This window comes from Meles meles, chromosome 7 (assembly GCF_922984935.1).
Source record: "Meles meles chromosome 7, mMelMel3.1 paternal haplotype, whole genome shotgun sequence".
Taxonomy (NCBI): domain Eukaryota; kingdom Metazoa; phylum Chordata; class Mammalia; order Carnivora; family Mustelidae; genus Meles; species Meles meles.
Genome location: NC_060072.1, coordinates 77,496,178 through 77,511,974, shown reverse-complemented (window position 1 = coordinate 77,511,974; position 15,797 = coordinate 77,496,178). Strand labels below are relative to the sequence as shown.

At 36.6% G+C, this 15,797-nt stretch overlaps 1 protein-coding gene across 13 annotated transcripts in view; it reads left to right on the top strand.

Moving 5' to 3' along the window:
- The window catches only part of KIF21A (kinesin family member 21A), a 152,546-nt gene that overhangs the window by 75,668 nt on the left and 61,081 nt on the right, over positions 1-15,797 (top strand). For all 13 annotated transcript variants that reach the window (XM_046012031.1, XM_046012032.1, XM_046012030.1 and 10 more), the window contains exons 2-10: positions 3,433-3,655; positions 3,805-3,987; positions 5,547-5,696; positions 6,404-6,538; positions 7,306-7,473; positions 9,295-9,410; positions 12,649-12,844; positions 13,242-13,431; positions 13,787-13,850. In XM_046012031.1, coding sequence (XP_045867987.1) covers positions 3,433-3,655; positions 3,805-3,987; positions 5,547-5,696; positions 6,404-6,538; positions 7,306-7,473; positions 9,295-9,410; positions 12,649-12,844; positions 13,242-13,431; positions 13,787-13,850 — 1,425 coding nt within the window. The remainder of the gene's footprint in view (positions 1-3,432; positions 3,656-3,804; positions 3,988-5,546; positions 5,697-6,403; positions 6,539-7,305; positions 7,474-9,294; positions 9,411-12,648; positions 12,845-13,241; positions 13,432-13,786; positions 13,851-15,797) is intronic.

Here is a 15,797-nt window from a genome sequence, read left to right as displayed (position 1 = left end):
GGCTGTCATACCTGCAATGCAAATAGCATCTACTTTGTCATGTTAAAATGAAATTAGGAATATCTTAATAGCCAAATAAGTTCGCCCATGGTTATAGTAATTTCCTTAAAAACTGAGACACTGATTTCAGATTGTAGCCCAGTGCTTATTTTCATTTAGACAGTTTGAGTTTATTTTTATCTCTTTTCTTACATGGGATTTGTTAAGCTTCATGGTGCAGCTCTAAAGAAGGGAGAAAGCAGAATCCTGGGGGCACGAGGAGAGAGAGAAAGGCCTGGGTTCAGATGTGACTTTATGTTGGAATGCAAAGAGTTAACTAGAGCTTTTTGAAGAAGTGAAACCTAAACAGACTGAAAACATGAGATGTTCAGGCTGGAAAAGGAATTAGGAAGTGAGAGAGTGGGAAAGACTGTCTAGGGAAAGAGAGCAGTATATTTGAAGGTATAGAGGCTAGAGAGAGAGCATAGTTTATTAGTAAAGCTGGTTAAAAATAAGCCATCATCAGGCACCTGGGTGGCTCAGTGGGTTAAAGCCTCTGCCTTCGGCTCAGGTCATGATCCCAGGGTCTTGGGATGGAGCCCCACATCAGGCTCTCTGCTCAGCAGGGAACCTGCTTCCCCCCCTCTCTCTGCCTGCCTCTCTGCCTACTTGTGATCTCTCTCTGTGTGTCAAATAAATAAATAAAATTAAAAAAAAAAAAGCCATCATCACCGTCACCATCAACAACGAAAATTCTTTGTTTCAAAGATGAAGCATGGCTAGAGGAGAGACTGCAGAGGGATTTAGGGACGTACTGAGGGATTTTAAGCAAGGTAGTGACATGATCAACTTCATATTTTACAAATATCACTGATATCACAGTGTATGGAGCAGATTGGTGGGAGCAAGAATTGACACAGGCAGGCTAGTGAGGAGACTCGAAATAATCCAAGTACCGAATAATGGTGGTGTTAATGGGAAAGGAAAGAAATTGGTGGGCTCTTGAGCTATTTCAGAGATAACAGTCGCTCTTAGAGATCAATTAGGTAGATGGAATAGGGAAGAGGGAGTAATTGAGGTTGACTCTCCTGTTTCTAGCTTGGCAGCAGTCTGAATGGTGATTCTCCCAAGGAGGATGGGGATTTTGTTATGGTTTCCACCCCATGACTGAATGAAGTGAGAGAGGAAAAGAGGAGTTTGAAAGGAAGAGAATCCTAATTTTGAGGAAGACCACTCACTCATCCAGAAAACGTGGAGCCAGAAAGCCAGAGCTGCTACTGCCACTAGCTCTTTCTGTAGTCCATGGTTGAGGCTTCTTATAAGAAACCCTTTGTTTTATTTGTTATGATATCATTCTATTTTTATAACAGTATGTAAACATAATTTTCCTTTCCCCCTTTTAAAAATACAGTATCCTGCAGTCAAAATAGTGTTAGATCAAAAAGGACCTTGGAAATTATGGTTTCTTTGCATAGGTGAGAAAATGGGAGCTCTGAGGAAGACTGTGATAGCTGCGGGGTGACAGACTAGTGAAACCCAGGTCTCCAAATGGCCACTTTATTGCTCTTTCCATGGTACCTAGCCAGTTCCACACTGCTTACTGTGTTCCATTAAAGCAAATAAGTGTAACTGAAGACGTGATAAAAAGAAAGTATCATTATCACAGAGGAAAGAAAAAATGGCACAAATAAATATGTTGTTTACTTAACACTCTTTTTTGGTAGTGTAGAATTCCATTTTTGATAGCCAGAGTTGCAGAAATTCAGTCCCTTCTCAGTATTATATTTCCTGTCCTTCCATTGACTTTCCTTCCTGATGAACCTGAAAGGGTTAAAAGTCAGGCAATCTGGTCTTAGGTTTGGTTTTATCTCTAATAAATTGATGAATTCATTCCACTTCTATTACCCCATTAAAAACAAACAACCTCATATCTCAAAAAATAAGAATTTGGGACCAGATTCTTTTAAAATCCTTTCTTTGGTCTGTCTTTATCATTTTCTGTTTTCTGTCACTGGCTATCTTTACTTTCGTCCTTAAACTGCTTTTCCTTTTTCATGGCAAATAGGAATCTTTTAAAAAACCTAGGTACAGTAAATCAGTGAGGTGTATGTCCAGGATAGTCCTTTTTTTTCTTAAAGTTTTTATTGATGTATTTGAGAGAGCACACGTGTGCAAGCACAAATGCAAGCAGTGGGGGGTCGGGGCAGAGGGAAAGAATCTCCTTGCCAAGTGTGGAGCCCTATGGGACCATGGGGCTTGGCTCAAAGCAGGGCTAGATGCAGGGCTTGATCTAACGACCCCAAGATCATGACCTGAGACAAAATCGAGAGTCAGATGCTTAACTGACTGAGCCACCCAGGCACTCCGGGATATTCTTTTTATAGATTAAGTAGAATAGGGCCAGATTTTGGGTTGTTCTATTAGCAACATATCACCATATTTACTTTTCTTCTTTAAAAATAGGCCTTGAAGGGGCGCCTGGGTGGCTCAGTGGTTAAGCCTCTGCCTTCGGCTCAGGTCATGAACTAAGGGTCCTGGGATCAAGCCCTGCGTCGGGCTCTCTGCTCAGTGGGGAGCCTGCTTCCCCATCTCTCTCTGCCTGTTTCTCTGCCTACTTGTGATCCCTCTCTGTCAAATAAATAAATTAAAAAATAAATAAAAATAGGCCTTGAAATCGGGAAGAGAAGCAGGAGAGGAAAGTACTAGAATCTGGAGTAGAAGGGGGTTGGGTGTAAGGTGGGTATAATGCTGTGGTCTTCCAAGTAGAGAGAGAACACCTAAGAGGTATGCCTGTTGAATCACTGGGTCTTGGAGAGAAAATGTTGGAACATCTCCTTGTATTTATTTTTAATTTCCTTCTTTACAAACTTGTGCTTTTGTGCATATCATAATATGGACACATCAGTAGAGTATGTGCATAGCATTTATAATGCATACATGTGCCTACATATTGTGAGAGTGTGCTTTAAGATATTAAGCTGACAGAAGGATATGGTTAAATGAGTTTGGAAACCATTGGTGAAGAATTTGCAAAAAAGCAAGTTAGGGGCATCAAGATAAATATTATGTACTTAATTTCTCCCTTTTGGCTATTGTCTTCCCTCAAAATAAAGAGAAGAAACTTAAAACAAAAATAACAGCAACAAATAGCATTTTGGTGGCAGAATTTATTTTAAGTGAGTCTTTAACTTGTTACAGTTGTGGAAAAGCATTCATCCACAAAGTATTTAGCTTTAAGATTAATTGTATTCTTGTTCATGATTTGTTGGGATTGCCAAGTAACTCATACTGTATTTGGCCCAGTGTAATTTAATTTATTTAAACTTGCAACTGAAGAAGCAATAGTAGATTACATTTGTGTTTTAAAAAGATTTGGCTAGGAATTTTTAAGTGCTATTTTTCAGGGTTTTTTCCCCCCCATTCATTTTATTTTTTCCTAATTATTTCTCACAGAATAAGACCACAGCTTGCCAAAGAGAAGATTGAAGGATGCCATATTTGTACATCTGTCACACCGGGAGAACCTCAGGTCTTCCTAGGGAAAGATAAAGCTTTTACTTTTGATTATGTGTTTGACATTGAATCTCAGCAAGAGCAGATCTACACTCAATGTATAGAAAAACTAATTGAAGGTTGTTTTGAAGGATACAATGCTACCGTTTTTGCCTATGGACAAGTAAGTGTCTTACTTACTTAACCAAATTAGTTTCTTAGAAGCTATAACTGTTCAGAAGTGTCATTTCACTTGCACTTTTATTTTTGTTTCTTGAACTTATGTTATTAATATCAAGCATGCATTTTTCTCTGTTCTATTCTTTTATTCAGACTGGAGCTGGCAAAACATACACAATGGGAACAGGATTTGATGTTAACATCATCGAGGAAGAACAGGGTATTATTTCTCGTGCTGTTACACACCTTTTCAAGAGTATTGAAGAGAAAAAACACACTGCAATTAAAAATGGGCTTCCTCCTCCAGATTTTAAAGTGAATGCCCAGTTCTTAGAGGTAATAGTCTAATTGTGTCATTAGTTTCCTTTATATCTTTCCCTTACGACCATAACACTCAACGATTTTATACTCCCAGTTTCTAGTATAGTATTTGGTGCTTAGCGCTTAATAAATAACATTTGAGTAAATTAATTTTAGGTAATAGTGTAATAACAATAGACAATAAGTAATAAATATTCTTGTTGATATCAAAAATTATAAACACTTGACCAGTGTTCATAGAGTAAAACAATATTGTTTATTTCAGACTCCATCTTATAATTACTGTTGTAATGTAGGCAGGCTCACAAAGATCTGGGAACTCAGCAGCTAAGAAGGAGGGAAGATGTGCAGAATAATAGGACTGAAGCCGTAGCACTAATGGGGCTGCAGAAGCTGGTGTTGTTGCAAGGATAGGCCTGTATATGTCCAAAGTTTGGGGCAGGTTTGGATTAATTTAGGGCAGTCTAGTCTGGTGGGAGGGACATACAGTTAAGAGGACATCTGGGACTTGAGCAATACTGCAGTTAGGTGGATGGCAACATTATAATTCTGGGTGCTTGGTCCAAAGAGTATTCTAGTCTCGTTCTAGTCTAGATGGCCTGAGCTAATGATTTTGATCATTGATGAAATAGTTTATTCAGCATTATATAGCACAAAATAGAAAATTTAATTCAAATTAACATCCATTATCTTACCACTCGTTTTAATGGACATCCCAATTTAGTAAAAAACTGAGAATAATCTATGTACTTTTTACCAAAAGAAAGGTAGAAAAAGAAAAGAAACAGTGTTCTTCTGCCTTCCCTTTCACCATCCAATTGTAGTTAGGCATTGTGACTGTAAGCATATTGATAGAAAAATAGGTATATGCATCCTCTTCGAAGGTGTAATCTTAGCCACTATTGATACAGAAACACTAATATCATTGCTGACCTTGGAAAAATACTAAGTACTAATTTTTAGATACATTAATAAAGGTTGTAGGGCAATAGGAAATATTTTTAGCTGAAGTAGTAAAAATTCTTAAAATTTTCCCTAAGCTTAGATTTGTCTGTATTTGGTATTTCTGAGTTTATTTATATTTACAAATAATTGTTTATCTCTTGCAAATGATTAATAGATCATTTTTTAAAAAATATTTTATTTATTTGACAGAGAGAAATCACAACTAGGCAGAGAGGCAGCCAGAGAGAGAGGAAGGGAAGCAGGCTCCCCGCTGAGCAGAGAGCCCGACATGGGGCTCGATCCCAGGACCCTGGGATCATGACCCGAGCCGAAGGCAGAGGCTTTTTAACCCACTGAGCCCCAGGCGCCCCGATTAATAGATCATTTTAGCGAGTCTTCTACTCATTAGTCATGATTAAGACATTTACTGTTCTTATTCTTATGAAGAAATCTGGCATTTATTTGTATTTGTAATAATAATCATATCATTCATTTTCATGTGTTATTTTAAAGAAATATATTATTTTGAAGATGTTTTAAGGTATGTTTGAAAGATAATATGCAATATATCTTAATAGCCATGAGGCGATTTCTGCTAAAATTAAGCTTATAATATTTCTTTTTGATAGCTATATAATGAAGAGGTCCTTGATTTATTTGATACCACTCGTGATATTGATGCAAAAAATAAAAAATCAAATATAAGAATTCATGAAGATTCAACTGGAGGAATTTACACTGTGGGCGTCACAACACGTACTGTGAATACAGAATCAGAGGTGACATTTATGTTAAAGTTAAAGTAGAGGATATTTGGCTTTATTTAATAATCAGCTTTACTGACAGTTTGCCTAAGATCAAGAATGAAATTTGTATCCTTATATATAATATGGAGTTAAAATCTTGTCTTTTTCCCCATTTTTTATATCAGGATTATATTATCTACAATGTCAGGGTTATGATGAAGTCAGTACATTTATCATAGCATTAAAAGAATCTAAGGCAATGTATGTATAGTTTTTCTTCACAGCTAGAGAAAGAGAGATCATTGAAGGTGAAGGATGAGCCCCCAATCCTTTTGTTCCTTTTGCTGTCACATATGTAGGAGTATATCATGGTTCCTAAAGGGAAACTATTAAGAAAAGTTACAGAAAAATATTTCAAGGGAAGATACAGAAGGGCCTGAGTAATTCAAGCTGTTTCTCAGTTTGTTCCCAAGTGTTCTACTGTAACAGTTTTGGAATGGAAGCTGCAAATGTCAGCAAATGACAGACAATGGAATCTCAGTGTTTTCTCCTATTAAAAAAATAATGCACTATTATACTGAGAAGTTCAGCTCAGAAAGTGCCTGTAACTAAAATAATATGAAAATCCACATCTTTTATATGCCCTAATATGGTAGATTTTGGCCATTAGATTAGATTTCTGATTGTGTAGTATCTTGTTTAAATATTGTTCAAGTAAAATCTTTCTTTTCCTTTTCCAGATGATGCAGTGTTTGAAGCTGGGTGCTTTATCCCGGACTACTGCTAGTACCCAGATGAATGTTCAGAGCTCTCGTTCACATGCCATTTTTACCATTCATTTGTGTCAAACCAGAATGTGTCCCCAAATAGATGCTGTGAGTTTTTAAATTCTAATTTCTTTTATTTTTTTAAAGATTTTTAAAAAAATTTACTTGACAGAGAGAGAGAGCATAAGCAGAGGGAGCAACAGGCAGAAGGAGAGGGAGAAACAGGCTCCCCACTGACCAGGGAGCCTGATGTGGGACATGACCCCAGGACCCTGGGATCATGGCCTGAGCCAAAGGCAGGTATTTGACCTACTGAGCGACCTAGGAACCCTTTAGTTCTAATTTCTTAAACTTGCAGGCTTCGTTTTCCTCAAAATCCACATAAATCCCAGGAGAATTCATTTAAGTCAAATTTAGTTTGGCTAATCATTCCTTTTCCTAATGAGATTCCTTTGATTGTATTTAAATTGAGGCTGGCCAACTATGTAAGATTTTGAGATAAAAAATGGATATGTATCTGCAGCAACCAGAAAGCAAGCTGTGGCTTTGTGGTGATGGATGTTGTCATCTGAGACCCCTTGCTTTTGATGACTGTGCATTACAGGTTTCTCTTCATCAGTATAAGCAAAGACTCAGTTGATAACATCTGGTTTCTGACTGGCAAGCTTCTTTCTACCTTTGCCTAAGCTTCTAATTGCCAGTAAATTTTTTTGCATTTACATTTATTTGGCTACTTGCCCATTTTTGAGTATTATATGTATTTAATATATACTTATATTTAATTATTTAATATACATATAATGAGGACAAGGTGAGATCAGAGGATATTTAGTGTCACATTAATAAAATATTTTTTATTATTTCCTCAATTGCAGGAAAATGCGACTGATAATAAGGTGATTTCTGAATCATCGCAGCTGAATGAATTTGAAACCTTGACTGCAAAGTTCCATTTTGTTGATCTGGCAGGATCAGAAAGACTGAAGCGTACTGGAGCTACAGGCGAGCGGGCAAAAGAAGGCATTTCCATCAACTGTGGACTTGTAAGACTAATACCATAGCTTTGTGCTGAGAATATATCAGAACTTTTCTTGTGTCCTTTTCCCTTTTGTAATATATAATACCCAAGTGGAAATCCTTCACATGCTGAAAAATGAAAGTTACAGTAAACTTATAAATTTAGGTGTAAAGCACATTATAGGCTTTTTCCTTTAAAAATTGCAGTTTTTTACATGTGTATAGATTTAGTTGGATTAAATTTTATGATATATGCAGAAAATAATATATATATAGTAGAAATGATTTTAAAAATTCTTCCCACCTTTAAAAATACACTGTCAAAATCATTTAATATTAAATATTTCATGGGATGACTTTTCAAAGTAGATTTTTTGGGCTAATATTTTATGACAGTCATTTTATTTTGGGTATTATAATCAGTTTTTTTAAAGTAATGATTGTTATAAAATGATAATTTTGCTGTATTAGGACTTAATTTTAATACCATGCCACCTAGTGGTATTTTTTGATTGCAGAACACCTTGTTTGCTAGTATAAGACTTGTGTTTATAGAAGAAAAAGTTTTAGGGCAAGTTTTTGTATAATAAATCTTTTCCTGTTGACTTTCATTATAAAATTAGACATTTATTCCTGCATAAAAGTAATGACTTCCCTAAATTTCTGTGATGCAGGTAGCATCAGGGTCTGTGTTTTCTGCTTTGCTTCCTTCCCTCCCTGCCTACAGCTGGGGATGCCAGTCAGATGGTCCTATTTGCTATTGTCCAGTATTTGTTCCTAGACGATTGTAACTCTTGGTGTGGAAATTAACAACCAAGGCTCGGTAGAGAGAGCCAGACTTCCCAACTGCAACTTCCATCTTGATGTTTACACTGCGGTTCAGTGTTGTGTTAAAAGGAGTGACCTGGACCTAGACTTTGTGTATTGACCTGAATGTCTTAGAAGATAAAATCACGGTGGAATTTCCATTTGTGCTGTCAGGAAAAAACAAAAGCCATGGATAGGTCTCGTTCCTTGTTTAGGCCACTGAAACATGTTGGGATACATCTGGTAAAGTTTCAGCTTCTTTGGAGAAGGGGAACTAAGACACTGTGTGATGCTGATGTCGGTCTCTTCAGGATCCATTGGTCTGGACAAAGACATGGTTATAGCTGTTTGCATTACTGAAGGCGAGTGTGACCAAGGTCAGCTCTAGCTGTCCCTTCACTCTGGTAGGAAAAACAATAGGAGTCTCAGGAGGAGTGACTCAAGAGTTCTATAATTTGACCTACTTTTTAAATATTGGATGAATAGCACATAGATTCATTATATTTATAAAGATAGCTATACTTGTGTTAAGAACACCTTGTTCAGAGAAATCATACTGATATTTTTATTATGGTTAAAGAAGAGTTTGTTTTTCCATAAGGAAGCTATATTGCAGTAAAAAAGTTTCATGAATCTGTTAAACTACCTAAACATTTTATTTCTTCATTGAGTTGAGAAGAATTTGACACATGAATTGACGGTTTTCTGAGGATACAGCCTGATGCTCTGATAATTCTAGGGATGGTTAGGTGGTGTCAATTGTATCACATTTCTATTTTTAAAGAAAATCTCTGAATCGAAGTTTAATACTTGTGAGTTACGGGTATATTATAGTACTACATTTGAGGATGTTAGTTTTTAGTGGTTAACATAGAAAACTTCCAAGTGTACTTCACACTTCAAAATACAAATGTGAAACAAAACCAAACATGTTCTCCATTCTGTCATGTCTCCATACTATTCTTTGTAAGATTTTTTATTTCAAAGTGTTATAATTGCTACAGTTTTATTACTTTCTTCCCTCTCTCTCTCTCTTTAAGTTGGCACTTGGCAATGTAATAAGTGCATTGGGAGATAAGAGCAAAAGGGCCACCCATGTCCCCTATAGAGATTCTAAGCTGACGAGACTGCTACAGGATTCCCTTGGGGGTAATAGGTATGCATAAGTGATTATCCTCCATATTCCTGAATTTCACTTATTTAATTTTAAAGTAAATTTGTAAACTGATTTATAAGAACTGTTTTTATTATAAAGCCAATTAATAGAATGAGGAATAATGATTTTTAAGTACCTAAAATGTGTGAGTCCCTTTGTATGTGATTATTTCACAAAATCCTTAATAACATCCCCTACGTAGGTGTTATGTTATTTTACAGATAAGGAAATTGAAATCCAGATAGGTTAAGTAATTTATTCAAAGTCACTTAGCTTGTAAGTGAATTTCATAGCATGTACTTTTTCTACTATATCATAATTTCTGCTTTAAGTGCTTAGCACATGGCAGATGCCTAATAAAATTCTGTTGAAAAATAAATGCTGTCTTCTAAGTAATTACAAAGTAACCAAATATTGATATTTTTTACAAATATCTTTGTAAAAGATATTTTACAGTAAAAAAATAAAAAAAATTTTTAAAGATTTTTATTTATTTATTTGAGACAGAGAGAGAGAGAGCGAGCGTGTGTGTGTGCATGCATGGGTAGGGGCAGGAAGGGACAGAGGGAGAGGGAGAAGCAGGCTCCCTGCTGAGTAAGGAACCCTATGAGGGGCTCTATTCTAGGACCCTGGCATCATGACCTCACCTAAAGGCAGATGCTTAACCAACTAAGCCACCCAGTTACCCCAAAGTCTCCTAAAATTTAACATTTTTTCATGTGGAAATACTTTTTTTTTAAAATGTCAATTGAATGAAATACAGGATGTTTGCTGTTTATTAACTTTGCCAATATCACTAGTATTCCTCTTTTTCCATACTTTGCATCATTCTGATATTTCATCAGCTAAACTCATTCTTTTGGTAATAAATTCCTTTTGGTAAACATCAGTATGTTGGTTTTACAAGTGGAAATATTTGTGGCATTTAAATTCAATCAATGTAATGCAACAAGTTACAATTACAGTGAATTAATTTATACTGTTTTCAAAGGTCTGACATTTATTGGAAAGTTTATTAGATGCTATAAAATGATCTGATAATTACACTTACAGATTTCCTTTTTGAGCAATTATAATTCAAAGAATTTTGATAATTTTGATAATAATATCAATATGGGTCTTAGTATAATGAGACGAATTTTTGTTTTTTAAGCCAAATATAAATTTTTCAAGTTTGCTGAATTGTAGTCCTTTTCTATATTTCTTTCTTTCTTCTTCTTCTTTTTTTTTAAGATTTTATTTATTTATTTGAGAGACAGAGATCACAAGTAGGCAGAGAGGCAGGCAGAGAGAGAAGGAGGGGAAGCAGCCTCCCCGCCAAGCAGAGAGCCCGATGCGGGGCTCATCCCAGGACCCTGAGATCATGACCTGAGCCGAAGGCAGAGGCTTTAACCCACTGAGCCACCCAGGTGCCCCTCTATATTTATTTCTTAACTATAAAATAAAGCAGAGATGATAAATGTCCTCCCCTTAAAAGTTTTAATACTTTTGAGTACTTTAATGCTTCTGAAAGTTTTCTTGCCTTATTAAGCAGTCTAAGATATTTGCACTGTGGGTCTTGAATTCCTCCGGAGTTTCAGATTGGCTACAGCTAAATACAGATAGGCTATAGTCTCAAGTGTTCCTCACCGATTTCCTTACTTAGCGTAACTCTTCAGCAGAAAAAACTTTTCTAATCTCATCCTAAAATGAGATTAGAACTTGAGCAGAGAGCCTGATGTGGGGCTTGATCCCAGGACCCTGCGATAATGACCTGAGCTGAAGTACTGACTGAGCCACTCAGGCACCTCTTCATGAATTAATTTTAACTTTCTGACCTCTAATAAGTAAATATTATGTATATGTGACACAAATCACAATTACTAATAATCTACTAGATTCCAATATTATGTTACACAAAGTGTATTGATGATAAAACTTGATGATCCTTATCCTCTAGGAGTTTAGGGTCTAAGAGTTGGGGTCTATAAAATTTTAATATAATAATAATAAAAATAAAAATAAAGAATCAACAAAAAAGGGATACACAAAGGATTTGAGGAAAAGAAAGAGAGGCAAATTGGTGGTTGAATTCTTGGACTAGATGATACCTGTGTTGAATTTTGACTAATACTATGAGGAAATACAGATGAATAAGCATTATTAAGGGATGAAGATGGATGGAATGGGACCCCTTTTAAAAGGGTTACTATGAGTGCTGTGTTGAGATTATTAGGGGAAGGTGGCAGTGGAAGCAGACGAGGCGGCTACAGATCAGAATTGATAAGCATGAATTTTCTACCAGGGTGGATAAATTAGCTCCTTAATTATAGTTCCTATTATTTTCCAGTTAGTGTTTAAGTGCTACTTACAATCTTCACGTCTGTTTCATTGACAGAATAGCTTGGCATACTAAACATTTCACTATCCTGTTCTTTGGTTGGCAGAACAATTCATCATGACAATAAAGTACTATTTTTCATTTTTTTAAAATGTAATCTGGCCAAAAACTTAGGAACTTTGACCACTCACTCACAAATGAGGTTATATGTTGTAAAACGTGTATTTATTAAATATTATTCTTGTTCAGATGATAGGATTTGTTTAAATTTCTTTGCTGACATAAAAAGTCAGGACATAAGTGGGGCACCTGTGTGGCTCATTCGGTTAAGTGTCAGCCTTCTGCACATGTCATGATCCCAGGATCCTGGGATTGAGCCTGTCAGGCTCCTTGCTTGGCAGAGAGTCCGCTTCTCCCTTTTCCTCTGCCTGCTACTCCCCCTGCTTGTACTCTCTCTTTGTCAAACAAATAAATTCTTAAAAAAAAAATCAGGATACAAGTAATTAAATAAAAAGACAAAAACCTAAAATCCCGAAATATTAAGGAGTCATGAAAAATGATTTTTGAATACAATTTGTCATAATTATGGATTGATTAAATTTTAGAACTGTTTGCATTGCTTCAGAAATATTTTGTAGAGGTGAGAAGAGAGCACCTATGCTTTCTCAAAGTATTGTGGGTAAAAGAAGGATAACATAATTTCATTTTCCCCAATTTCACCTATGTAAAAATCTTTTTCCTTCAGAGAGTCTTAAAGCATGGAGACTTTTAAATTTGCTTTTATTTTTAAGTTAGTGGTATCAGTCTTTCAGTAATTTGAAGATAAGATACTATTTAAAAGGCAGGATATTAAAAATGCTTATTTCTGTGTTTTACTTGCTTTTTCCTGTGAACCTAATTATGCTTTTTAACTTTCAGCCAAACAATCATGATAGCATGTGTTAGCCCTTCAGACAGAGATTTTATGGAAACCTTAAATACCCTGAAATATGCCAATCGAGCTAGGAATATCAAGAACAAGGTGATGGTGAATCAGGACAGAGCTAGTCAGCAAATCAATGCACTTCGCAGTGAGATCACACGGCTTCAGATGGAGCTCATGGAATACAAAACAGTGAGTGAATCGGTTTGACTTTGCATTTTGTGGTGCGTCTTGTGAAGACAGTGATGTCTTGTTGTAATAGCTTAGACATATGGGTCTCCAGAGTCTCTCATCTGTCAAAATAGTAGCTTCCTTCCTTTTGGAGACAGAATTCTCTAGTTTTCCTTGTGGGTAACCTTTAATATTGTTCAGTCTATCCACCTGACCAACCTCTTGTTTCAAAAGCCTTCCTTAGTCCCATTCTTTAGTGACAAATGCACAGAGGGATGTAGTAGAGGGAAGAAGGTCTCTTTTGCCTTGAGGCTACTAAAACAAAAGTGCTCTTTGTTGTAGATGTGTTGTATCCTTAAACAAAACTCTTGTATATTTAAGGCCCCTTAACAAATAGAAAAATATTTTCCTTTCCTAGGGTAAAAGAATAATTGATGAGGAGGGTGTGGAAAGCATCAATGACATGTTTCATGAGAATGCTATGCTACAGACTGAAAATAATAACCTGCGTGTAAGAATTAAAGCTATGCAAGAGACAGTTGATGCATTGAGGACCAGAATCACACAGCTTGTTAGCGATCAGGCCAACCAGGTTCTTGCCAGAGCAGGTATGTCTGTGAGGTGGAATGAGTGAGGGATTAACTCCTGGAGGGCAGGGAACATTCTTTGGTCATTAATTACCTGGAATATTTCAAGTAGAAATATCAGTCTGTGTATATAAAGTCTGTGATTTTAAGTTAAATACTTAATTTATAAATAATACATTCTTGAAGAAATAAAATGTGCCCTTTGCTTCCATAATATTATTTTACTGTCTGCTTATATAACTAAGGGTAGGAAATCTGCTGTATGACTTGTGTTTTAAAACATTATTGTTTTATTTCCATAACTCTTTTTCTCTGATTCTGTCTTATTGAAGTTTTAATTTAAAGAAAGTTCTTAATTTCATATTTTGTCTTGCAGGTGAAGGGAATGAGGAGATCAGCAATATGATTCACAGTTATATCAAAGAAATTGAAGATCTCAGGTGCAATTCATGTTCTTTAATATTAATGCACATGTTTTGGGTTTTGTTTATAGCGATACTGCTGTTTGTTGAGTTTATTGTTAGTAACTGTTCATGGTGATATTTCAGTCCTTTGGTGAGGTTTACTCTAGGGGAATAGGTACTTGCCTTCCTCATAATGTCACATTCCAAACTACTTTTCTCCCTTCTCTTCCTATTTTATCTTCCTATATTATCCTCCTGCTCTAGTTACTATACCACTCATTGGGAGCTTACCTAACCCGATGTACAGGACCAGCGTAACTGATATCTATGAGGTTACTTTTATGCCTTCCCTCCCTGTGTCTCTGTCTCCACCATCTGAGAATGGTCAACATCAATAAGTCATTTCTAATTTTTTTTTTAAATGTTTAGTTAATACTTTGGAGGGGAAGGGCAAAGGGAAAGGGAGAGAGAATCTCAAGCAGACATTTCTACTGAGTGGAAGTTTGATCTCATGACCTTGAGGTCATCACCTGAGCCAAAATCAAGAGTTGGACACAACCAACTGAGCAATCCAGACACCGCAAATTCTTTCTAATATTTATTTATTTATTTATTCATTTTTAAAGATTTTATTTATTTATTTGACAGACAGAGATTCCAAGTAGGCAGAGAGGCAGGCAGGGAGAGAGGAGGAAGCAGGCTCCCTGCTGAGCAGAGAGCCCGATGCGGGGCTCCATCCCAGGACCCCAAGACCATGACCTGAGCTGAAGGCACAGGCTTTAACCCACTGAGCCACCCAGGCACCCCTCCTTTCTAATTTTTAAAATGTCGCATTACTCCTGCTCATTTGTACTTCTCTAGCTGTTCTTTATGTGTGACTCACTACATCCATAACAGTTTTTCTGGTATGTACAGAGGCTCCTTCCACATTCACATACAACATACTACAAATGCTCACCATATGCCAAACACTGTGCTGTGGACTCAGCAAGTATGACATAAGGAGTTCTCAGTCCAGGTGGGGTGACTTACATGTATTCACAGGTAGGAAATGGAATGACAGAACTTATTTAAAAGAACACCCACACCAGGTGTGGGAATGTGGAGGAGACCACTGAGCCCAGACTGGGGTAACACAGATTAGAAAGCAGGTCAGGGACAAAATTCATTTCTGTATTTTCAGGTTCTGTGGTCTGCCCTGATGGCTGAGCTACTTTCTCTTGAAGTAAAACTATAGTCAGTTCCATAGGGAGCATCTAAGCAGCTCAGATCTCATTTTTGCTACCCATTTGCAGAAAATAACCAAGTGGGAGATCATCTTTCATAGCCACCCCAACACTTCTCCACCTTGTATTTGTGCTTTTCCTTTCCTCTTTGAGTTGTTTTAGAGATCCCCGGATATGAATATTATTTCCATTATTTCTGCTTCCACAAGGCACACTGAATCCCTTAAATGTTTCAAGATGTGAAAACAAATAAGTCATTTGGATAGAGTTACTCAAATAACTGTTACCTTATTTGGTGTATATGTAAGCTTTGCCTTTTTGGTGGAGACTTCTGGGACATTGGGTCCTGGTTCTGGTCAGCAGCCAATCTGTACTTACAGTTTCTATACTGTAAGTCCACCTGCAGTGGTCTTTCCTATCTGCTACCAAACACTTATTATCTGACCTTACTCCATAGATCCTAATTACCACTCCTTAAGACATAACTGGTATTTCTGTTTTTGAATTCTTAAAGATTATCTTCCTCCTCCTGGACTGCTTCTTTTTATCTCTTTTATTTCTTTGGCACTAGTCAATTTTTTTTTTTAAGATTTTATTTATTTATTTGACAGAGAGGCAGGTGGTGAGGGGGAAGCAGGCTCCCAGCTGAGTAAAGAGCCCAATGCGAGGCTCGATCCCAGGACCCTGAGAACATGACCTGAGCCGAAGGCAGAGGCTTAACCCACTGAGTCACCCAGGCTGTAAGACAAATGACTTG